We start from the raw sequence: 26,244 nt of genomic DNA, 5'->3' as shown, positions 1-26,244 counted from the left end.
ATCTTTGTTGTTTAACATGTGATAATCTAATAAGATTAATAGTATCTTCCCTAATATTCTCAACTATTTTACCTATATATGAAATACCATATTGTACAATTAAATTTAAAATATGGGTGGCACAACGATCATGAAATATATTTACGTAATATTTCTTCATTTAATAAATAATTTTTAAGAAAATATATAACTACATTATTATTATTATTTTTTGTTGCATTTTCCAAAGTAATTGTAAAAAATTTATTAAAAATTTCATATTCTCTTATAATATTATTTATGGTTTCACCAAATATGATCCCACTATGTTTTGAAGATAATAATGTAAAATGTGTTATTATTTTATTAATAACTTAATTATAATCAGTATAATGTGTCGTTACACATAGATAGATACATTTTGGTCGAAAGACCATAAATCGGAAGTTAAACAAATTTTTTGGGTACATTTTGTAAAATATTTTACATTTTAAAAAAAAATGTTTTCAATATATCTCTTTTAAAAGTATTTCTAAAAATAACCGAATGATTCGAAAAATAAGATTTTTAAATGTATTCCTTAAAACTATCTTTTTTAACAATTAAAATTGGTATTTCTTCCCTAATAAATAATTTTACTGTTTCATATTGTGTTACGTCTTCCAAATAAGAGCACATGCTTACGTTATCCACACTTGATTGACTAATTAAATTCTGATTAAGATTAGGTTGATAAATTTTTAAACATATTTTTTCATTGAACTAGTTCCAATCCCGATAGCATAAACTAAAGATTTATTAAAATAATTACAATTAATGTTTTTAAGTTAATATCTGTCGGGTTTTAAACTCTCTACTAATGTAAACTGTTGACCACTTTTGTTTGCCTTTTAGAGGGCGACTAGACAATTTGGGTTCATTACTAGTCGCTTCTCCAATATTTGCAAAAGAATAATTTTCATTTGGATTAGGAGTTTGGATAGGGTCATTATATTGATTCAAATCATAATTATAGAAATTATCCATTATCTAATAAAATGGTTGATTGAAAAAAAATAAGAGGATTTAGAAGAGACTATGACAAGTATGTAAATAGAATAAAAAAAACTACATGGAAATCCGAAATTTGGAATTGTCATGTGTCAATTTGATCGATGACTTGAAATTTGTCCGGTTGTCTTGCCACGTGTCAAATTTGATCGGATGCCACATTCTTGATCTTGATGATGATGATGAATTCAATGTCTCAATTTAAAAAACAAAAAAAAAAAAAAATTTGATACTTATTTGATGAATTTGGAGGAAATTAACTAATTTAAGGATAATTTGGATTAATTTTAGAACTTAGAGAGAATTTGAGAGATGTGTGAATTTGAGGTATTTATAAATAAATAATTATAAAAACTATACAATATATTAATCAAATGAAATATATATTTTTCTTTTTGAAGTTTTGGTCAAAACTCGGTTCGGTTTAGGTTTGGTCCAATTTAAGGGGTGGAAGCCCAACGTAGACCAAAACTTTTTGGTTCGGTCCATTTTGGTTTCGATTCCAATTTTTTGATTTGGTTCCAATTCAATATTCATGTAATGGGTAATTTATACATCCCTACATGCATGCATGTGAGATTCTATATATGAGAAAGTTGTTGGAGTGTTGTTCTTTAAAAAAAGTCTAAGAAACTGGAAATAAATTTAAGTGCAATGTATAAATTTTTGGATTTTCATTCATCATTAAGGATTTACAACAACCAGGGTAATGAGTTGCTAAATTCAAGGAATGCAACTTGAAAGATGAAAAAACATGATTAAAAGTTTCATTCTTATCACGTGCTCTTCAACATCCGTGGTGATAGTTCTATGATGGTATCTTCCAAGTATGGTATCTCAAGGTTCAAGAGAAATACAAATTTCCCCAAACAAATTTCATTGGAGATTTTTAAAAGGTCATGTTATTTGCACACTCTACAGCCATTTACTCCATGCATCACTCCCAAATATGATAAATGCTCTTTGCACCCACATTTCTTCTTACACTTTGCACCCACTTGTTATTCTTCATTATAGAAATTAAACTTCATTCGATTTTCTTCTTCTTCTTTCTCTCTCTCTCCCTCTCCTTGCCTCTATCTCCTTCTTGTTCTTTGCCCTTTGCCTTTCTCTATCCCATTTTTCTTCTTCTTTGCATTTACGAAGGTTTCAATGAAGATTTGATAATACAAAAAGCAATACCATTAGAACTTCAAAAGTATGGTTGAGATGACCATAAAAACCTCAACTCTAGGTTTAGGGGTTGGATGGAAATTTCATTAGGTAAAAAATGAAGCTTCATTTGACAGGTCATTGAATTTTTTAACAATTATTTGGTAAAATCTAAACTATAAAATTTACTTGAAAGGATTAAGTAGATTATTGCTTATTTTAACTAGGTGAGGAGAGTTTTTATTTATTATTTAAGTTTGGATATTTCATCATTTGACTTTTTAAGATGGTGCATTGGGTGAAAATAGTCACCTCCCATCCTAGAAATGACCCTTGGATGTTCGAGCTTGTTTTGCAACAAAGCTTAATAATAATAATAATAATTATATAAGGATAGTGTTATAGGCACCCCACACCAATGAGATGACTTTTGGTGATGATGATATTTACGATATCCTCACCAAAAATTAACTCATTCCAAAATTTCTAACCCTATTCAAACAGGTTGAAGAATTGTAAATCGTTCATTTCTTTTTGTAAATCACATTTGATGGGATTAAAAATTAAAAAATGGACTGATTTTTGATGGGGATGATCTTCTCACCTTATAGATCCTCTTCACAAAAAAGCTAAATTTTTAATCCAAAAAAGACAGAAAAAAAAATTGATTATGATGTAAGGTGCCCTTGGTAATAATTGGGATGCTTTTAACACTACCTATAATGTAATTGCCAAGCACAGACAGGGGTACAATAGTAACTCCATGATAAACTAAAAGATTCATATTCACCAAGACTCGAGAGTTGAGACAGACTCTTGAGAGTGGGGAGACATTATCCATCCGTTTTTTTTAACTTCCTGAAACTGCAGAATCGTATCGAAGAAGAGTAGAGAAGGCGAAGAGAAACGATAATGGCACTTAATCTCTGCCGTTCGTTTCCTTCAACCGAACTAATTCTGAGTCTTCGATCACAAAACTCAATCACCAAAACCCTTTCTCGAAGTAGTCAACTACGGATTTCATGTTCCAGTGCTTCTTCTTCTTCTTCTTCTCACTCCAACAAGGTCCGTTTCAGTTCCTTTATCTCTGGTTTTTTTTTTTTTTTTAAATGTTAATTTGAATAAAATGTATGACACACACATCTGATTTTTGAATATCCAGTTCCAGAGGCCTTACACGTGTGTGATGATAGTTCCAACTGGTGTTGGTGCTTCCATTGGTGGATATGCAGGGGATGCTCTTCCTATTGCTCGAACCCTCTCAACTGTTGCTGATTGCCTCATTTCTCATCCTAACGTCTCTCTCTCTCTCTCTTCTAAGTTCTAAGTTCTAAGTTCAAAGTTCTAACATTTTATTATTATTATAAGCTTATTTTGGGTTGAACATAATAATAATAGGTGCTTAATGCAGCAATGCTTTATTGGCCCATTCCTAATGTACTATACGTTGAAGGTCATGCTCTTGACCAGTTCGCTAAAGGCTCATGGGCTCTCCAACCTGTTCACCAAAACAAGGTGGTTTAATTAATTAATTAACTTCTCTATTGATTTTAATTTTAAAATAGTAGAATAAATCATTTAAAATGATTTAGAACAACAGGTGGGTTTGGTTCTTGATGCGGGAATAGAGGAGGAGCTACGAATTCGACATTTACAAGTGGCTGATGCAACAAGGGCTTCTCTAGGTTTGCCTATTCTTGAATATATTGTCACTGATTCCCCTTTACAGGTAATCATCAATTTATACATCTTCTTTCATTTATATTATTATTTTCTGAATTATATAAATCTATGTTCATTACACTTAGATTAAGTCGCACAACAAATTAATCAAATTCTACAACATTTGCATATGGATTATTGAATAGCATTAATAATCAATCATGTAACCACAAATATTGAAGTAATTTGATGCCCCCCTCATCTTTATTGTCATAATAAAAGAAGGCTGAATAGGTGTTTGTTGACGCCAAAATTTGGAAGACAAAAAATACCCCCAACTTTACATCTAAGGTATTATTATCAAGGTCTCTTTGTCAAAATGAATAAAATTACGATCCCAGGACCTTATAACCACATTTGTTAGTTTTTACTTTTTTTTAAATAATAGAAATATCATTTATTACGTTATCTTTAAAATAGCCTTAGTTAATACTTTAAATGACAAGAAAGACCTTTACAATATATTAAATGATAAAAGATGGAAATATAAGATTATCTAATTTAAAATAAAAAAAATGATTTTTTGAAGAAATTTTAATCATTCATAAAACCTAAACTTTGCAATATGTTTGCACATGCCACCTACTAGTTTTTTTAATTTGTGACATCTCATAAATTAGCTAAACATTTGAGACCATTTATATTTAAAATTTCATAAATACTCTTTAAAACACAATTTATACAAAATTATTTCATAAAATTGTCATTTTATTATCCTTGGGTTTTGAAACCGTGCTTTAAGTGGGTAAGGCGCTTGGATGGTCTAGGCGCAACTTTTGACAACAGAGGATACATTTATTATTTCATTTTTCTCTCCTCATTTTAGCTGTTCAATTTTTGGTGGCTATGACCTACTAATAAAATTGTCCAAACAAAGTTATCTTTTGGAATACCTTAGGTCGGAGGTGCTTACCAAATGTGGTTATTGGTAAGTAGGTATCCCACTTGTATTGCAAAATGCCAATTTTTTCTGAGTTTACAATTTTTTAATATCATCTACAACTGAGTTGGAAGAGTTGGTAAGCCAACTTTGAGATTCAACTGGACATCTATAGGTTTTACTAGGGGTATTGAATACCTCTAACGTCGTTCACATTGTCTAGCAACTCAACAATATGGAATTTTCCAAAGGTGGAATGCTTCTAGAAAACTAGCATAAAAGACTTGATTGATAGTGAGGATATCAATTTTAAGGGGTGTAGAAGCAAAAACTTGCAGTACTTTGACATTTGTGAGGATGGCTTACAATCCTCACCTCCTGTGCTCCTAAGTGTGCTTGCAACACGACCTCTCCAACGTCCAAGCCAGACAAGTAATAAAAATGACGGAATAATAGTGTGTGGGGAGGGGGGGGGGGGGGGAAGGGGGGAGTGAGAATGAGTACCTTTTGGTGTCTTAATCCATGTATTTATAGAGGTTAAGTCCTAATATTCCCTTGAATCTCGTTCCCAATTTGATCCTTATCCAATTTAGAAGGTGGATCTTGATTAGGAATGTATCTAATCAAGATCCTTTCCTTATTCAATCTTTTTTTTTAGGATTTTTCTTTATCAAGATTCTAACTGTTTTTGACTCATTCCAATTGTTCGGTGTAGATTGATGATAAAATAATGAACAAAAATAAATCTTGGCAAGCAAGGATCAATCCACAGAGACAACGCTGATTTAATATTCCTTATACTTCAAACCTAATTCAGATTTACTAAGTTAAAAACAGTTTTTGAAAACAAAACTATCCAAAAAAATACTAAAATAAAATATTTAGATCACTAAGGAAGAGTTTAGATCGGTCTGATCTAAACAAAAATAATGTTTGTGGATCGGAAGATTAATCATTTATATTAAAAAAGGATTGCAAATTATGTGATTAACTTATTAAGTCAATATTATAAGATTAATATTAAATGTTCTCTGGGAAGTATGATTTATCTTGAACTTATCAAAGTGTAAACCATCAAACTGTAGAACAAGTAATATTGTTTTTGATAATATTTACTTAAGATTTCTCACAATAGAACGATAAAGCATTCTTATGAAAACAATAGGGATAGATTAACAGAAACTTGCTCAGGCTTCCTCGACCAATCTTATGGAGAGTTTAGCTGATAGTCATTGCAAGAATAATAAAATAAAAGTAAAAGAAAGAGAGCATGAAGATGAGAGAACATAAAATTTTCTTTATTGATCTTGCTTTTAGAACCAATAGAGTTCTCATTGATTACAAAGCTTCCACTTTTAAAAAAAACTAAAAGAAAAACAAGAGAGAAAATTCTTAAATTTTTAGATATCCTTAAATTCTAGTTTGGTTTCCTATTTATAGAGATCAGATTAGGGTTTATAGGGTTCGAGATCCTTCTGTAAACACAAAAGCTTTCAAACCCTAATTCAATATGAATTATATTTAGTTGCTAAACTTCTGCACAAATCTTGAGGTTTCTTTCATCGACATCACTGCGCTGCCCATGTTGACCAAGGCGCCGCGGTCCATGTGGGCCCAATTGACTTGGGTCTTGGTAGTTGACTTCTTTTGGATCCTTGATCACAGTGGCTTTTTCGAATTTTCTGATTTGTTTTTGGAAATTTATGACGTTTTCCTGTTACACGAAAATAAAAATAATTAGTTTCCAAAATATATCATTTTATGGAAAACAACGATTATTATGGACAGACAATGCATTATGTCTAATAAAGGGATTTAGTGTATAGTTTATCCGTAACGTTTATGCAATAAGGGCTTTAGAAACCACTTTCTAGACCCTGATCACACCCCAAAACCTAGATTTTGCTAGTCCCGAGAAAAAATAAAGTAAGAACTAAACCACTTTTGTAGGTTACACGACTGTATTTAATGGATGTAGCAAGCCCTTAAACCCCTAGGTTACCCCTAGTAGACGAGTTTGACTCGTGAAGGTTTGTAGTGAATATACTCATAAAATTCTAACATTTTACAAAAATATCAAAATCAAAGTATGTAAGGCCAACATAACGATATTTCACAAATTAGTCAAAGTTCTTTTACGTTTGAGCTCATTCCTTACTTTAGAAAAAAATTCAAAAATAACTTGAGTGCTTGTGCAATTTTCTGCTTTTTCTTTTAAAAAACATCTTTTTAAGGAACAAGATTTCACCTACTAGCTGCTAAGAATGGTCGGTTCTACATAAGTTCTAACTCGAAACTAACCTATCTGGGATTGTGAGAAGTGTGGATGTTAACTTTAATACCTTTTAGAGGTTTTATCTGTGATATTCCAGCTTACTCACGTTTTTACCATTTACGGCTTTCACATTATTGAAAACACTTTATTTGGTCTCATTGGACTATTTTCTTTTTTTACTTTTTCAGTTCTAGCCTTTTTTATTTTATTTTGATCTTTTTCACATCTTTTTTACTTTTTATTTTTTCAACTTTTTCATACATCACCATTTTCTGATGTTATTTTTATAAAAAATAGGTAGTCCTTTTCAAGGTACCTTATCTAATTCTATGGTTGCTGTTCAAGTCATATTAACCCAGTTTTATTTTTCTTCTAATCAGCCAACCAAAGGACAAGGAAGTCATAGTTCACTAGACTAGGTTTCCCCTAACACTCTAGATAGAGAAGAGGGTCAACTCTTGTTCCATAAAATCTTATTTTTCCAATATTCAATCAGAAATGTCGTGAATTTTTCAAAGTAATCTTTTGATTGGAATAGAAAGAACGCATGCTCAAAAATTTTTAGGACATGAGCCTGGGATTTGAAATTCATATGTAAACACTACATACAAGGAGTTTGAAGACAATATTTTGAAAGTGTTAAATATTTTATTTTTTTGATTTTTCAATTTTTTTGTAAACTTGTAAACTTAATAATACATTTTGAGCTAACCTAATACCCCCAAACATAAACGAAATATTGTCCTCAATATGAAGCAATAAAGAAAGAGAGACAATGATAGATCACACCTGAAACAATTTAACATTAATCGGCATTGATGTTATAACTTATCTGCAAATATTGAATAGTTATAACATATGATCGACAGGGAATTGCAGAAAAAGAAATCCTACCTTCAAAAAAAAGCATCCTAACTAGAAATTAAAAACATTATAATTTTAAAAAATACATCCTAATCAGAATCTAAACTCACGGTTGCTTGTGCACTTGCACGTGCCTTTTGTTCCTCAATATAAGCCATTATTTGTCTCTGTTGCTCAATTAACAAGTGTTGACCGATTTGCAGATCCGTGTAATGTTGGTTGACCTTCTTGAGTCCCTTAAAAACTTTTCCAAAGATAGTACGATGCCCTTTCTAAGGTATTTGATCAAGCCATGAAATATCCTCGAAGTCCGGACTCAGTGTTCCAGTCCTCTTCAGGTTCTTCCTCAAATTCTTCTCCTGGGAGCCCATAACCATGTGGGCTGTCGTGCTCATCCTCGTTGATGCCCAGGGCCCAAAAGCCCTACACACAGGTCTTTAAAGCTCTTTTTCCCTTAAAGGGTGGAAGTCATTCTAGGCCACCCTGTGTGATCAAATCAGATATCGGGACACCCATCCGTCGTTGGAGAATGCGATAGACAAGATGAGACTTTACAAACAATCGGCTCTGATTGGTCATCACATCGACCAATGTCTCCATAAGCAAACGTACCAGACAAAATGTCTGGTCGCATGTTTGAACGACGTGTATGATGTAAAGATGCTTGGTATGCATCTCCGTCAAGTGTTGTGTACCAAGAACATTGTTTATGATCCAGCGCAACATAGGTATTGATTTTCGTAAAGGCACTTGGATTTCAACCCGCCATTTTTGATGTAAATATCTTGCTTGGAGAGGCCAAAGCTTGTGATGTAGTAATTGAACCCAAAATCGGGCTCACACACGCCATTTTCCACCGGTTCGACTCCTAAGATCGCGTTGATATTAGAATCATCGATCGTGAATAAAATGCCACGAAAATTGATGGTGATTGAAGAAGCGGAGGAATCGACGGAGACATACGAGCCATAAAATCCCTGTATTAGTTCATCTCTAAATTTTTCATCCCCTTCATAAAATAATCCACTCCAACCACGCGCAAGGAGTTCATCGCGAAACCAAGAGCCTTGGGGAGTGTCAAATGCATCATGATAAATCTTTTTGAAAAATATTGATTGGATTTTTGGGGCTGTGGCTCGAAAAAGGTGCAAGAGGAAAATCTTAACCGAAAAGATGGAGTTTGTGGGCCATAAGATCACTGCGGTGCCGTGAATGGGTAGGGCGGCGTGGTGGTACTGTTGGTGATGGTTGTGCAGAGATCAGAGGTAAGTCGTTTTGCACGAAGAATTTGATTAAGCCAATCGGATTTGATTTTTGACAGTCGGATTTGTGTTGGTCGAGAATATAGTGAAAATGGAGATGGAGGCTTGGAGAAGATGAAATAATGAGAAAGAGATTAGCTTAGGGTTTTTTTAAAATGGTGCACAATTTTCCAGGAAAATAAATTTTCTAACTTGGAAAATCTTTGGAAAATAAAATTTTCAGGAAAATTTCAAGATGAAAATTTTTTTCTAGAAAAATTTTCTAATGAAATTTTGCAAAACTTTTACCCTTTTTAACCCTTAATGGTGAGTCTAGATTGAAAAAATGAAGTGAAAAATTGGTCCTATGTGGCTGCAAAAATACTTTGCGAGCCTTCTAATAAAGGGTTGCCTCCTGAAAAGCGCTAAGTTTATTGTCTTCTACCAGACAACGACGTGAATCTAATCCTGGTACACAGGATCACTCAAATATGAATATTTTTCTTGGGATGTTGGGAGATAAAGGAAAAGTTTGAGCCTTTGATTATTGGCTTGGAAAATACTGTCATCTGCGGGATTGAGAATCTTAATATTGCCATGGGGATGAATGTTATGGACCACAAAGGGTCTTGTCCATCAAGATTTCAATTTTCCAGGGAAGAGATGGATGCGAGAATTGTAAAGTAACACCTTTTGACCTAAATGGAAGGATTTCCTCTGAATATGCTTGTCATGCCAGGCTTTTGTACGATTCTTGTACAATTTAGCACTATCATATGCGTCGTTATGCTATTCTTCTAACTCGGGGAGTTGAAGTTTTCTGTACTCCCCTGCCTTGGCAAGATCGAAGTTTAAATGTTTGACAGCCCAATAGGCTCGGTGTTCAAGTTCGACCGGAATGTGACAAGCTTTACCGAAGATGAAACGATAGGGGGACATGTCAATCGGAGTTTTGAAAGCCGTTCTATAAGCCCACAAGGCATCAGTTAAACACAAAGGCCAATCTTTTCTAGAAGGGTTCACCATTTTTTCAAGAATGGATTTCACTTCGCGATTAGAGATTTCTACTTGCCCATTTGTTTGTGGGTGATATGGAGTGGTGACCTTGTGAGTACTGGCATATTTACGCATTAGGCTTTCAAAGACTCGATTGCAAAAATGCTTGTCTCCGTCATTAATGATGGCACGAGGAATACCAAAGCGTGCAAACATGGTGTTTTTGAGGAATTAAATAACGACCTTATGTTCGTTGGTTCGGCACGCTGTTGCTTCAACCTATTTAGACACGTAGTTGACTGCGACTAAGATATATTAGAATCCGTGTGAAATGGGGAAGGGTCCCATGAAGTAAATACCCCAAACATCAAAGATTTCGATAATCAAAATTGGTTGTTGAGGCATTTCGTTTCTTTTGCTAATCTTACCTAAACGTTGGCATCGATCACAAGATTTTATGAAAAGATGGGCATTATGACAAAACGTTGGCCTGTAGAAACTGCATTGCAGTACTTTTGCTGTTGTTTTCTTACCTCCAAAGTGACCACCACAAGAGTAGTTATGGCAAAACTCGAGAATACTTTTTGATTGTTGTTAGAAACACACCGGCGAATTATTTGATCTGGGTAGTACTTAAATAAGTACGGATCATCATAGAAAAATCATTTAGCTTGGGCGAAAAATCTCATTCTTTCTTGTTTATTCCATGACATAGGTGTTTGCCCTATCACCAGGTAGTTGACAATGTCAGCATACCATGGTGTGTCCAGATTAGAGTTTGCCATTATATGTTCATCTAAAAAATTCTCGGAGATGGGGAGGGAGTCAGAACTTGTTTCAATTACTAGTCTGGATAGGGGGTCAGCAATCACATTCTCGCATCCTTTCTTATCTCGAATTTCGAGATCAAATTCTTAAAGTAGGAGGATCCATCAGATTTTTGCTTTTGCATCTTTCTTGGCAAGTAGTGTTTCAGTGCTGCATAGTCAGTGAAGATTACTACCTTGGATCCTATCAAATAGGAGCGTAATTTATCCAGAGCAAAAACTACTGCTAGTAGTTCTTTCTCAATGGTGGAGTAGTTGAGTTGGGCATCATTTAACGCCTTGCTTGCGTACTGAATGACATGGGGGAGTTTGTCAACTCATTGCCGCAGAACAACTCCTATTGTGTAGTCCAATGCATCACACATCACCTCAAAGGGAAGGTCCCAGTTGGGTGGCTGGATGATGGGAGTTGTGGTCAACTCAGTTTTGAGCTTGTCAAACACATTTAAACAGGCTGCTGAGAGGTCAAAAGTGACGTCTTTAGTGAGTAAGTCGCACAGGGGTTTGAAAATCTTTTCAAAATCCTTAATGAAATGCCTGTAAAAACCTACATGCCCCAAGAAAGAACGGACTTCCTTCAAAGTTTTAGGGGGAGGTAGATTAGCGATAAGGTCGTTTTTGCCTTATTTACCTCAATCCCCTTGTGGGATACAATGTGTCTCAACACGATCTAGGTAGTGACCATGAAATGGCACTTCTCCCAATTTAGCACAAGATTCTTCTCGCGGCGTCTAGCTAAAATTAATTTTAGGTGATTTAAACAATCGTCAAAGCTGGATTCGAAAACCGCAAAGTCATCCATGAAGACTTCAAGAAAATTTTCTACCATATCGGAAAAAATGTTCAACATACCTCTTTGAAAGGTCGTAGGAGTATTGCAAAGCCCAAAGGGCATGCGTCAATAGGCAAAGTCCTAAAGGGACACGTGAACGTGATTTTTTCTTGGTCTTTAGAGGCTATCGAGATCTAATTGTACCCTGAGTATCCATCAAGAAAACAATAATAGGCATGTCTGGCTAGGTGTTTTAACATCTGATCAATGAATGGGAGAGGGAAGTAATCTTTACGTGTCATAGAGTTCAACTTCCTATAGTCGATACAAACTTGCCATCCAATTTGGATGCATGTAGGTATAAGTTCATTGTCCTTATTGGTCACGACTGTGATGCCAGATTTCTTGGGAACCATCTAAACTGGACTCACCCATTTGCTATCTGAGATGGGGTATATAATTCCCACATCTAGCAATTTGAAAATTTCTCCTTGGACTACCTCTTTTAAGACCGGATTTAGTTTCCTCTGTGGTTCTCTCGAAGGTTTGGAATTTTCCTCTAGGTGTGTTTGGTGCATGACCACAGAAGGACTGATGCCCTTGATATCAGCTATGGTCCAACCAATAACTTCTCTGTTCGCGCAGAATGTCTAGTAACTAGATTTCTTGTGACTTTTCTAAATCGGGCGAGATGATAACGGGGAAGGTTTCAGCCTTCCCTAGGAACACATATTTTAGCATGTCGGGCAACTGTTTCAATTCAGGCTTGGGAGTCTCTCCAACTAAAGGTGGAAATGAAGGGGTGGGGAGACTCTCGATTTTAGGTTGCCATTTTTGAAAATCCATCTCATGGATGGATTCTAAGAGGGAGTTTACCTCCCTAATGGATTGTTCTTCATCAAAATTAAGGTCGAATTGGCCTAAATACTCTTCTAGCGGGTAGTTTTTTCCTTTTCTTTAAATGTGTTGTTGACCAAAGTGTCAATCATATTGATCTCTTCCAGATCATCCGTATCAGTGGTTAGAACTTGTTGTGGAAGACATTCATTTTCACTTTCATGTCTCCAAAAGCCAATTTCATGATCCCATTCTGACATCTGATAGCAATATCAGATGTGGCTAAGAAGGGTCGGCCCAAGATGACCAAAATAGGGTTATTTGGGTTAATGACAAGTTTAATGTCAAGAACTACAAAATCGGCAGGAAAATATAAGTCTTTTACTTTGATGATTACATCTTCCACTATTCCCTTGGAAACCTTAACAGATTAGTCTGCTAAACTTAAAGTGATATCTGTAAGTTTGAGTTCCCCCAAACCTAGTTTTTTGTAAATAGAAAAAGGGAGAAGATTCACATTGGCTCCTAGATCTAATAGACATTTCTCGATCATTGTTTTCTCGATATGCACAGAAATTGTAGGACAACCAGGGTCATTGAATTTATGTACAATAGTCTGTTGGATCAGACAAGAAGATTGAGCTGTCATCACAGCCTCTCTCGACATAGGGGTTTTCCTTTTCACCGTAGTGCAATCCTTGAGAAATTTGGCATAGGAAGGGATTTGACGGATTGCGTCCAGAAAATGGATGTTAATATGAACGTTCTTGAAGGCTTCTAGAATCCATTCTAATTGTTTTCCTTTTTTGTTGTCTACTAGTCTATGTGGAAAGGGGACCTTGGGAATGGTTATTTGATTTTCTAGTAGTGGAGTAATTTCTTTTGTTGGTCATCTTTTTTTGTAGGAGGTGCACTTTGGGTTTTCTCGTGTTGGGACCTCATTGGGCATGTGCACCTGGTTATCCACTAATTTACCAGAACGTAATGTGTGGACTGCTTGAATAGTCGTTAGAATGACCAAGTTGACTTGCAATTTCATATTTCCCTTTTGGAGCAGATCCTCTTGGGTTGGGCATTGTTTAGCTTGGAAATTGCCCTTTGTTTCTCTCCCCGAGAGATAGAGCTAGTTGGCCTAACTGAACTTTAAGTTCGTTAGGTTGGTCCTCTTCTTCTGTAGGAGGGGCACTATGGGTTTTCTCTTATGTCAAGACCTCATTGGGCATGTGCACTTGGTTATCCACTAATTTACCAGAACGTAGTGTGTGGACTGCTTAAACAGAGTCGTTAGAAGGACCAGGTTGACTTGCAATTTCATATTGCCCTTTTGGAGCAGATCCTCTTGGGTTGGGCATTGTTTAGCTTGGAAATTGCCCTTTGTTTCTCTCCCCGAGAGATAGAGCTAGTTGGCCTAACTGAACTTTAAGTTCGTTAGGTTGGTCCTCTTCTTCTGTAGGAGGGGCACTATGGGTTTTCTCTTATGTCAAGACCTCATTGGGCATGTGCACCTGGTTATCCACTAATTTACCAGAACGTAGTGTGTGGACTGCTTAAACAGAGTCGTTAGAAGGACCAGGTTGACTTGCAATTTCATATTGCCCTTTTGGAGCAGTTCCTCTTGGGTTGGGCATTGTTTGGCTTGGAAATTGCCCTTTGTTTCTCTTCCCGAGGAGAGAGCTAGTTGACTTAACTGAACCTTAAGTTCGTTAATTGCTTGCGCATTAATTTGATTGATTTGTGATTGGTTCTGGTTGGTCTGTATCTGCTGTTGCATAATTTGTTGTTGTTGCTTTAACAACTTTGCTATCATTGATTCTAATGAAGAGATTTTTTGAGCAACTAGGGGAGAGTAGTTGGTTATAGGGTCGACGACAATCGCCCTTTGATCAAAATTGTGGGGTAAAGAGTAAGATGGTTGCGGATACAAAGATAGGTTCGCATTGGAGTAAGGCTGCCTGTTGTAACTTTTCTAGAAACCTGGAGCATCACCCTATTGGATAGGTTTGTTCTGATGATATGAAAAGTTGGGGTGGAACCTATTATTCGGGAGGTATGTCTGACTGTAAGAGTTGGGAGTGTGTTTCCTAAAAGTGTTATTTGACCCAATAGTATTAGCTTGTTCTGCCTTTACTATGGGTAGACTTGGACAGCTCTCAATGGGGTGGTCGAAGCTTTCACATAGGAGACATGTAGGAGGTATCTCTGTGGTGACTTGCAAAATTGGGGTAGCCTCTTGTTAGTTAGCATTGATACTGAAAGCATCAAACTTTTTGTTCAAATTTTGCATACTATTAACCAGGCTAGTCATTAAGTTTTTGAGATCAGGATCACTTTTGATCTCGTACATGCCTAGTTTCTTGGCTCCCAAGTCACCTTTATCAAAATCTTTTAAGTTAGTGCTTCAGTTTCGAGCACTCTCAGCGAGTTTCACAAAGAACTCGTAAGTTTGATTCAGAGTCTGATTCATGAATTTTCCTTTATGCATAGACTCCAAAAGAATACGTTGGGTTGACGGAAGACCTCGATAAAAGAAGTTGACCAGTTGGGCTTTATCTGTCCCGTGATGTGGACATTTCACCAGAAGGTCATTAAATCTTTCCTTGGTTTGGGAAAATTCTTCAATGGGTTTCCCTTTGAAGTTCCTAATGACATTCTTGAATTGTTTTGTTTTTCCTATTGGAAAGAACTTGGTCATGAATTTTCTTGATAACTCGTCCCATGTGATGATTGAGTTTGAGGTCAAAAAGTTTAACCATGCTACGACATGATCTTCTAGAGAGTGGGAGAACAACCTCAACTTGATATTCTTTTCGTTTAAGTTGCCATTTTTAAAAGTTTGACATAGGGTTAGAAATTTGTTGAGATGGTTCTAAGGTTGTTCACTTTCGAACCCATGAAACTTAGGGAGCATATTGATGGTAGTTGCCCTAATTTTGAATTGTGCCACATTGGTTGCTGGCAAGGCAATACAAGAAGGAGGGGATGGTTGTAATAGGGGTGAATAACTCATGTAGAGTTCATTGATCCTCTCGAGTGTCTGAGGAGTAGGTGAGGAATTGATTTCTCTTATAATCCTATGAAGTGGATAAGATCTTGTGATCTCAGGATCAAATGGTTCAAACGGATTTTTCTACGATCTCCTACTTAATATACACTAAGGATGCACATAGATAGTAGGGAGGAATTTATACGTGCTTTTTGGGATTTTATAGTCTAAACAACTCCTAACTGTTTCAAAGGGATAACTTGAGCCTCCAACCCAGTTCTCTAAAATCGAAATCAACCAATTTAATCCCTAGATGAGAGGTGGTGCACGATGCTGAGCAAAGGCATTCTTAAATCACCTCTTCGTCTAGAACAAACGTAGTCTATCTTCCTAGTACAGCAAGGTACATACGTAGTTTATCTCACAAACCTTACCTTCCTCTCCCAACGTCCCAAGAAAAAAATTTGTTTTTGAGTGATCTTGTGTACCAAGATTAGACTTATGTCTTTGTCTGGCGGAAGACAATAAACTTAGTGTTTTTGGGGAGACAACCCTTGATTAAAAGGCTCGTAAAGTATTTTTGTAGCCACATAAGACCAATTTTTCACTTTATTTTCTCAATCTGGACTCACTATTAAGGGTTAAAAAGGGTAAAAATTTTGTAAAATTTTATTAAAAAATTTTCCTAGATTTTTTTTTTCTCATCTTGAAATTTTCTTGGAAAATTTATTTTCCAAGGATTTTCTAAGTTAGAAAATTTATTTTCCTGGAAAATTGTGCACCCTTTTAAAAGAACCCAAACCTAATTTCTTTCTCATTTTTTCATCTTCTCCAAGTCTCCATTTCAATTTTCACTCCATTCTCAACAATTCGGTCGACACAAATCCGATTGTCAAAAATCAAATCCAATTGGCTCAATCAAATTCTTTGTGCAAACCGACCTATCTCCTATCTCCGGTTTCAGTACCACCATCATCAACAGTACCACCGCGCTGCCTTACCCATTCACGGCACCGCGGTGATCTTAGGGCCCTCAGACTGCATCTTTTCGGCAAAACATTTCCTCTTCTACCTCTTTCGAGCCATGGCCCCAAAAGTCCGATCAATCTTTTTCGAAGAGGTTTATTATGATGCATTTGACACTCCCCAAGGCTCGTGGTTTCGCGATGAACTCCTCGCGCGTGGTTGGAGTCAATTATTTTATGAAGGGGATGAAAAATTTAGAAAAGAACTAGTACGGGGATTTTATGTCTCGTATGTCTCTGTCGATTCCTCCACTCCTTCGATTACCATCAATTTTCGTGGTATTTTGTTCACGATCGATGTTTCCGATATCAATGCGATCTTAGGAATCGAATCGGTGGAAAATGGCGTGTGTGAGCCCGATTTTGGGTTTGATTACTACATCACAAGCCTCGACCTCTTCAAGCAAGATATTTACATTGAAATCCAAGTGTTTTTACGAAAAACAATACCTATGTTGACACTGGATCACAACCAAGGTGCTCGATATACAACACTCGACAAAGATGTATACCAAGCATCTTGACATCATGCACGTCATTCAGACATGTGATCGGACATTTTGTTTGGTACATTTGCTTATAGAGACATTGGTCGATGTGATGACCAATCAGAGCCGATTGTTTGCATAGCCTCATCTCGTCTATCGTATTTTCCAACGATGGATGGGTGTCCTGATGTCTAGTTTGATCATGGTGGCCTAGAGTGACTTCCACCCTTTAAGGGAAAAAAAACTTTAAAGACTTGCGTGCAGAGCTTTTGGGCCCCAGGAATCAATGAGGATGAGCACGATAGCCCCCATGGCTATGGGTCCCCCAGGAGAAGAATTTGAGGAAGAACAACCTGAGAAGGACCGAGTACGAAGATCGGACTTCGAGGACATTTCATGACTTGATCAAATACCTCAAAATGGGCATTGCATTGTCTTTGAGAAAATTTTTAAGGGACTCAAGAAAGTCAACCAACGCTACAGGGATCTGCAAACCAGTCAACACTTGTTGATTGGGCAGCAGAGATAGATAATGGTCTATATTGAGGAACAGAAGGCACGTGCAAGTGCACAAGCGGCTACGAGTTTAGATTCTGATTTGAATGTATTTTTTTAGGTTAGGATATTTTTAATTTCTAGTTATGATGCTTTTTTTTTCATAGGTAGGATTTCTTTTTCTGCAATTCCTCGTCGATCATATGTTATAGCTATTCAATATTTGCAGATAAGTTGTGACATCAATGCCGATTAATGCTAAATCGTTTCAGGTGTGATCTATCCTTGTCTCTTTTTCTTTATTGTTTAGTATTGAGGACAATATTTCGTTTAGGTTTGGGGGTATTGGGTTAGCTCAAAATTGTATTGCAAATGTATTGTTAAGTTTACAAGTTTACAAAAAAATAGAAAAATAAAAAAATAAAATATTTAACATTTTCAAAATATTGTCTTCAAACTCCTTGTATGTAGTGTTTACATATGAATTTTAAATCTCAAGCTCATGTCCTAAAAAATTTTGAACATGCGTTCTTTTTATTCTTCATCAAGAAAATTAAAAGATTACTTTGAAAAATTCACGACACTTCTGATTGAATATTGGAAAAATAAGATTTTATTGAATAAGAGTTGACCCTCTTCTCTGTTTAGAGTGTTAGGGGAAACCTAGTCTAGTGAACTATGACTTCCTTGTCCTTTGGTTGGTTGGTTAGAGGAAAAATAAAACTGGGTTAGTATGACTTAGGTAGCAACTATAGGATTAGATTGGTTACCTGCTTTTTGTAAAAAAGACACCAGAAAAATGGTGATGTGTGAAAAAGTTGAAAAAATAAAAAGCAGAAAGATGTGAAAAAGATCAAAGTAAAGCAAAAAGGCTAGAACTGAAAAAGTGCAAAAAGAAAAGAGTCCAATGAAACCAAATAAAGTGTTTTCAGTAGTTTGATAGCCGTCAATGGTAAAAATGTGAGTAAGCTAGAATATCACAGATAAAGCCCTTTAGAGGTATTAAAGTTAACATCCACACCTCTTACAATTCCAAACAGGATGCTTAGTTTCGAGTTAGAACTTATGTAAAACCGACCATTCTTAGTAGTTATTAGGTGAAATCTTGTTCCTGAAAAATATGTTTTTTAAAAGAAAAATCAGAAAATGGCACAAGCACTCAAGTTATTTTTGAAATTTTTTCTAAAGTGAGGAATGGGTTCAAACGTAAAGGACCTTTGATTGATTTGTGAAATGTCGTTATGTTAGTCTTACATAATTTGATTTTGATATTTCTGTAAAATGTTAGAATTTTGTGGATATATTCATGGCAAACCCTCACGAGTCAAACTCGTCCTCTAGGGGTAACCTAGGGGTTTAAGGGCTTGTTGCATCCGTTAAATGCAATTGTGTAACCTACGAAAGTGGTTTAATTCTTACTTTATTTTTGCTCGGGATTAGCAAAATCTAGGTTTGGGGGTGTGATCAGGGTCTAGAAAATAGTTTCTAAAGCCCTTATTGCATAAACGTTACGGATGAACTACACACTAAATCTCCTTATTAGACATAATGCATTGTTTGTCCATAATAATCATTGCTTTCCATAAAATGATATATTTTGGAAACTAATTATTGTTATTTTCGTGTAACAGGAAAATGTCGTAAATTTTCAAAAACAAATCAGAAAATTTGAAGAAGCCATTGCGATCAACGATTCAAAAGAAGTCAACTGACCAAGACCCAGGTCAATTGGGCCCACATGGACCGCGGCGCCTTTGTCAACATGGGCGGCGCGGTGATGTCGGTGAAAGAAACCTCGAGATTTGTGCATAAGTTTTGGGGTTGATTATAATTCTTATTGAATTAAGGTTTGGAAGTTTTTGTGTTTACAAAAGGATCCCGAACCCTAGAAACTCTAATCTGGTCTCTATAAATAGGAGACCAGACCAGAGTTTAGGGATATTTAGAAATTTAAGAATTTTCTCTCTTGTTTTTCTTTTAGTTTTTGTTTAAAAGTGGAAGCTTTGTAATCAAGGAGAACTCTGCCGGTTCCTGATTTGTTTATGAAAATTTACAACATTTTTCTATTACACGAAAATAATAATAATTAGTTATCAAAATATATCATTTTATGGAAAACAACAATTATTATGGACTAACAATGAACTATATCTAATAGGGGGATTTAGTATATAATTTACCCGTATAGTTTATGCAATAAGGGCTCTAGAAACCACTATCTAGACCCTGATCACCAATCCCTGATTCTTAGGGATTTGGATTGATTGAGTGGCTCTACCACGCGTGTTGGACCTAATAACACCCCGACCTACCAACATCTAAACACATAGTTGAGGTTGGGACCGAATCAACTGAACTTGCCCAATCACTCGGACTCGTACGAGCTAGTTGGCTTGAATTTCCTAGATCCACTCGGATCCCTAGGTGCCATGTGTCATCCCCTGCTGCCTTACTAAAAATATCCTCCTTAAGGGGTATATATGGGAGAGTCATCCAACTTAGTGTACAATCACGACGAGGCCAAGGACTGGGAAAAAAAAGACTCCCTTTCTAAAATGATTCTAATACCCTCAGTTCATCCTTTCCTACGGTAATCATATTAGTCATTACATAGCATCATCCTCTAATACACTCTTTTGAACTTCAATATTGTTATATTGTTTGTTCCCCGTTCAAATAATAATATTCCATTGAAAATTAGAAAACTATGAAAATGTTATGGAAGTCTTAGAAAAATGTTAGTGACATGCATTGCTATTTAAGTAATACAAAGCAAGAATGAAAGTATACTAGTTAATTATTATTGGCATAAAGAACAAATATTAAGAGCAATAAAACAAGATCAATCGAGTTCAATACTTGCTAATGTAGGCAAATATGATTATGAGAGAGAAAGCTTTGCTATCACAATTGTGGCAAACTTTTCTAGTTCACATTCCCCAAGGTGCTCTTTTGTTGCTCTCTTAATGTCTTCAGCTACTTCATCCCGCATTACTCTATTTTTCTTCATAATTTCCATGCTACATTTTACATGATTGCAGATAGCTTGAGCTGCACACATGGGCTCTGGACAATAAGAGCAGGATTACTTACTATGATGGCTTAAGATTCAACATCTTTGCAGGTTGAGATGTGGGTTGATCCAAAATGTGGGAAATCTACAGGGAGGATTAAGCACCCTGATTCACTACTGAGAGCTGTAAACACTTTAGTCAACTATTCCCAAGTGGATGCTGTTGCAGTTGTGGGACGGTTTCCGGATGATGATATTGAAGAAATGGATGACTATCGGCAGGGGAAGGTACTGTCTATTGTCTACATTATGCTTCAGTTCTATCCTACCTTAGTAGTTTCCCATTTCAAATATGATCTTAACCCAACTCATTGTAGTTGAAGTATATTTAAAAATATGGCTTGGGTTGTGACTTTTTAAATGTCTTCCCATCATAAGCTACGTATCATGTTGCATTTAAATTGGCCTTATCATTGAAGGGTTTTGTTCTAAGAGCAGATGTTAAGGTGCATTAAATACACCTTGAAAATTTAATTTCCTACCAAAAAGGCCCTCAAATTTTTTTTCTTCTTCCAAAAGTACCCTCAAAAGCTGGTTTCCAAGGTGTATTTAATGCACCTTAACGTGTAAGCTTGGGGCACATGTTAACAAAACCCATCGTTGAATTTACCTCATACCTAGAGAAGTTCCATGCAACCTATTAAAACTTCAGAAGAATGATCCCTGGCATGGCAACCCTGGAAATGGTGAAGATCAGGCCAGATGTCATTCGTAGCATTTGCTACCTTAAACCTGAGATATTACTCAATGCAATTTACGCTGCAGGGTATAGATTTGTTGGCTGGAGTAGAGGCAGTTATAAGCCATTTGGTAGTTAAGGAGTTCCAGATCCCTTGCGCACATTCACCTGCACTGACACCTCCTCCTTTAACTTCATCATTATGCCCAAGATCGGCCGCTGAGGAGGTGAGTGGAATTTTTTATTTATAGAAACCAGAGTTAACACATTGAATTTTATATATGCTAGTTACTTGCAAACATTTATTCATTCTAGAAAGCGGTTGATTCATACCTCATTTGGTGATTGTTCTGTATTCATGTTACCATGTATCTAAACATTTAAGGGTCCTTTGGGACTTTCCTGTATAAATTCAATTAGACGAATTGGACTTTTCTAACCTTCTTAATTTATTAGTATAGTCTAACAAGGCTACTTATTTGATCATTATTCCTGGTCCCATCAGCGCATGACAGCTAGTTCATCAAAGAACTCAAATAATGACAGTTGCTTGACAAGATATAAAAAAATCGTTCAAATTTTCAAATAACAACTATTATCTCAAAGGAAGTCAAATAATCTTGGGAGCAAGATTTTGGCACTCCAAATATCCATTCAAACTTTCAAATAACCCCCTAAAAAGCCAGACCACGCCTCAGGAAGTGGAGGTCTTGAGTTCGAATCCCCCTTAGCAGCCACCTCAGGGATTTATTGGAGAAATTGCATGGTGTGCATGGGGGAGGGGACTGCACTTCCCTATGATTAGTTGAGTGCTCTAAGAGGCCTGGATACCTTGATCTCTAAAAGGAAAAAAGTATAGGTAAGGTTTTTAACCAAAAAGAAAACCAAGTTCTGAAACCTTGATTTCTAAATGGAGGACAAAGAGGAAAAGTTTTTTTTTTTTATACCAGAAATACTACAACTAATATATTTCCTTGTTTTCTTCTTTTTGTTTCTTTTTTACAAAGGTTGAAATTGTTGATGATTGCTTGCAGATCATAACATTGTTGTTATTTTGTAAAAGAGAATATTGTTATGACCAAATTCTTGGAACTTGAGATTTTGTTCTTGCAAGAGTGAACATTGTCGAATTAATGGTGGTCTAATCTTATTATTTTAGGAGCTTATCCCTGGGCTCTTTCTAGAGGAATTGGTTCAAAGGTCTCTAATGGGTGTGCAACCCTATTAAGACGAATTGAGTAAGGGCTTGTTGAATCCCATATGGTGTTGCAGCCGAAATTTTGGATTTTCTAATACCCCCATTGAATTAGTACTTGATTATTATTTGTTCGTCATGTGTCTACCAAACCAAAGGGGAAAATGGGTACATTCATGGAAATTTAGTTGTCTCAACAGGAAATAAAGTTTAGGAAAGTTGTTCGAGATGGTAAGGGTATGAACAACAAAGGCCAATAGTTGTACTAGGGTGAAAGAGCATTCTGGTGCAACTAAGGCTTTAAAAGGTAGAGAGGAAGGTTGAAATTGAAATGGATAAAGGTAGTAAGAAAAGATATGAAGACACATGCCTTGACTGAAGATATGGCTCTAGATGGAAGAATGAGCTTCACATTGCTGACTACATATTTGGTATAAGGTGTAGATGATGAAAAGAAAGATGAGAGACACCCCCTCGTTGACGTGACTCTGAATGCTCAAGAAAAACTATTGAGAACTTTAGAGAGGTTACATGTGCATGGAGATTTCACTTGGATACTGTAAATCTAAAGGAGTTGTATCCTACGGAGCATGGCACCAAGAACTAACATGTTTTTATCTGATCAATGAATTTCTAAGTTTTTTTTCTTAACTTTTTGGTAGTCGCATGGCTCATACACAGAAATGTGAAACAATACATAACCTAATAGGCATGGGGATCCACACCTTATTAGGTGGGAACCCAGTTTGAGACTATATATTACTGAAATGAGCCCCTCGATACATTATATAAACCATGTAAAGAACAGAAATTTATAGGTTTTGTTTACTCTATTATCGTGTCGGTATGCATGTCTTTATTGTTTCATTTCTTGCTTGTCTGAAGATGAAAACTTCCTTTTAAATGATGTGTCGTGTCATGTGCAATATTTTGTGCAAACACATGTATCTGACACGAGATTCCAAGCTTTGTGAAGTATCAAGTGTAATATATCTCTAGGAAAGTTTCTCTTTTGGGAAATGTATGCACAAATATGATCTCTCCAAGTTTATATATTTATTTGTGGTGCAACAGATAGGATACACGTTCTTGCCATGTGTACTTGCTGGGTTAAGCAGGGCACCTCAGTATGTAGTTAGGAACTCTGGGTCTTCAGATCAAGGTTGCATACTGGCCAGTGACGTTGACAGTGTAATTCTTCCTATTGATACTTGTGGAGGGGACGGTACTCTTGCCTTTGCAAGGAGCCCAAGAAGAAAGGTAAAAATGCCTTAGATGCTATTGCCATTGTTCTTCCCTTCATTCTTAGAAAGATTTTTTTTGTTTTTTCAGATAGGTAAGCTGGACTTGAACCCACGACCTCAAAGTTGCTTTGCAATGTGTCCAACCAATTGAGCTATGGGACTAAGACCTCATTCTTAGAAGCATAATCAGGCTGAACACACACAAATAGTTTACATAGTGTGATGCTACTAAGAGGTCGTTAGTTCAAGTGGAGTATACCCATAAGAAAGGTAGTTTTGACATACCCTGCCGGGTTCTTGGTGTGCATATTCGGATTTTCAAACTGATAATGTACTCCTTCATTAAGGTCTTCTGCTAGAGACTAATGAGTGTGCTTCTGTTCAAGACTTCAACCAAAAAACACTTGGTATATATATATAAAGAAAAGAAAAAAAGAAGTCAAAATGCTCCCCTCCTCTGAACCCCCCCCCCCAAAAAAAAAAAAAAAAAAAAAAGACTATATATATATATATATATGGGGGCGGTTCATGGGACATATGTAAAAACAATGGTAATATGGATTAGAGATTTTGGATTGAGCTAATTTTTTGCAAGGATGGTCACTATGATGAGAAGATTATCCTCACAAAAAATCAGCTCAATCTGAAACTTCTAAATCCATCAAAAGTGATTTACAAATTATTGGCAAAAAATCGATGGTCCACATTCTAAATCACTTTTAATGGGGTTAGAAGTTTCAGATTGGACTGATTTTTTTTTCCGAATGATCTTCCCATCATAGAGATCATCCTCACAAAAAAGCAGCTCAATCTGAAACTTCTAACCCATATTTTGAAAATTTATTAATGTTACATTGTTTTTACATATGTTTTTTCATATGTCCCTTAATCCGTTCCCATATATATATATATATATATATATATATTAATAAATTAAAATTTCCCCAAATCCATTGTCTTCAACCGTTGATTTCTCTGGTATAAGCTAGGATTTTATTATTTTCTTCCCATTGATTTCTCTGGTGGTCATTAGCCCTTGCTCAGAATATCAAAATTGAAGACTATCGGGTTTTTTTTTGGAGGGGGGTCAAGGGTTTTGGCACGAGGTGGAAAATAAGAGTGTTCCAGTCATTTTATGAGAGTCTATTATAGAATACTGCAGTCAAGGGGTATGCCACCACTTTGAAATCCAGGGGTATCTCAAATATATACCAAAACCCGAAGGGTTATGTTATCAGTTTGCAGTCAATTATTTTTTTCCTCTTTTTCTCCTTAGTTCTTTCCAAAAAAGGGAAAAAAACACTGAATTTTTTTACAGCCTCTGATAATTGCTGTGGAGGAAAACGAAACAGTACTTGGTGATACACCTGATAAGCTCGGAATTGAAGCGGTATGCATTATATAATTTGCCTACACTTCCTATCTGAGATCCTTAGCTTCTAGTATTTAATTCTTAACAAATATGTGTCTTAAAGAAATGAGAATCACTTTTTCAGATCAAAGTTGCAAACTATTGGGAAGGTATAGGTGTCATTGCAGCTCATAAGGCTGGAGTAGACCCAAATTCCCTCCGAAGAAATGGAATTACAAACATCAGGTGCACTTCTGTCTCAGCTTCTTCTAACGGTTATGTAGCTTCCAACACCACATTTATTTCTTGATTACTGTTTCTTTTATCGATTTTGTACCCATTGTTTGAAATGAAGGAAAGAAAGCTTTACATTAACCAGAAACGTTCTATAAAGATTATAATTCCTTTTGAGAGCTGCTATTGGCACCGCAACTTTTACTTATTACACTCCTATTTCTTGAAGTATTTATCATACCCTAATTAAAGATTAAAACACACTCTTCAAATATTACAAAGGTTTGGCTCAAATTATACTCTCAATGTTACAGAACATTATAACACTCGATCAAACAATTTCAGTAGTTGTCTACAATTATGATTAAACTTGTATAAAATCCTAAACCCAAAATATAGTAATCTAGAAAAGAAAAAACAAGAGAGTTTCTATTGGCACCCCTCAATTGTCACGTTATAAAAACACTTCAAAGTTCAACCTTGTTATTTTACTGTTTCAAGGAAAGATGCCTAATCTAATATATATATGAGTGTCAAAACATTTCTAAGACGGCTTTAGTTATTTCACTATGACCTTGACTTGGATTCTGGAAATCATACATATTTTTATTTCCAAGAGAGAAATTCAACAAATTAACATTCTCCATTTCCTATATAAATACTTGCGCACTAGATACTTCTTCCAAAACTATCTATAATTATAAAGTTTAAAACTTTTAGATTTAATTTTCAACATCCCTCTTAAACCTAAGTTTTAAATTCTCAGCTTTTGCACACAACACTACTTCTCTAGTATTATCTTTTTTTTTTTTAAAAACTGAAGTATCCTGGCCTCTCTTAGAGCACATGTCTAATCCTTAGGGCTCGTGCAATTCCCACCAC

The 26,244-nt window shown here is 35.7% G+C and overlaps 1 protein-coding gene across 3 annotated transcripts; it reads left to right on the top strand.

Moving 5' to 3' along the window:
* The first annotated feature begins 2,983 nt into the window (after positions 1 to 2,983).
* LOC147410170 (uncharacterized) lies at positions 2,984 to 25,546 on the top strand. 3 transcript variants are annotated; one of them, XR_015175659.1, is made up of 10 exons: positions 2,984 to 3,246; positions 3,344 to 3,478; positions 3,580 to 3,696; positions 3,782 to 3,910; positions 20,711 to 20,887; positions 21,425 to 21,565; positions 23,608 to 23,793; positions 23,870 to 24,047; positions 25,096 to 25,167; positions 25,274 to 25,341. XR_015175659.1 is itself a non-coding variant. In XM_086432412.1 (9 exons), the coding sequence occupies exons 1-9, from the start codon at positions 3,094 to 3,096 to the stop codon at positions 25,436 to 25,438; spliced, it is 1,275 nt and encodes a 424-aa protein (XP_086288538.1). In that variant the 5' UTR covers positions 2,985 to 3,093; the 3' UTR covers positions 25,439 to 25,546. The 3 variants fall into 3 exon arrangements, 2 of the variants coding, with proteins under 2 accessions (XP_086288538.1, XP_086288539.1); XM_086432412.1 differs by lacking the exon at positions 23,870 to 24,047 and having other exon boundaries at positions 2,985 to 3,246; positions 25,274 to 25,546; XM_086432413.1 differs by lacking the exon at positions 23,870 to 24,047 and having other exon boundaries at positions 2,985 to 3,246; positions 3,344 to 3,496; positions 3,673 to 3,696; positions 25,274 to 25,546.
* Positions 25,547 to 26,244: the final 698 nt, after the last annotated feature.

This window comes from Akebia trifoliata, chromosome 2 (assembly GCF_017979445.1).
Source record: "Akebia trifoliata isolate Shusen 1 chromosome 2, ASM1797944v1, whole genome shotgun sequence".
Taxonomy (NCBI): domain Eukaryota; kingdom Viridiplantae; phylum Streptophyta; class Magnoliopsida; order Ranunculales; family Lardizabalaceae; genus Akebia; species Akebia trifoliata.
This window is presented reverse-complemented; position numbering and strand designations above follow the sequence as displayed.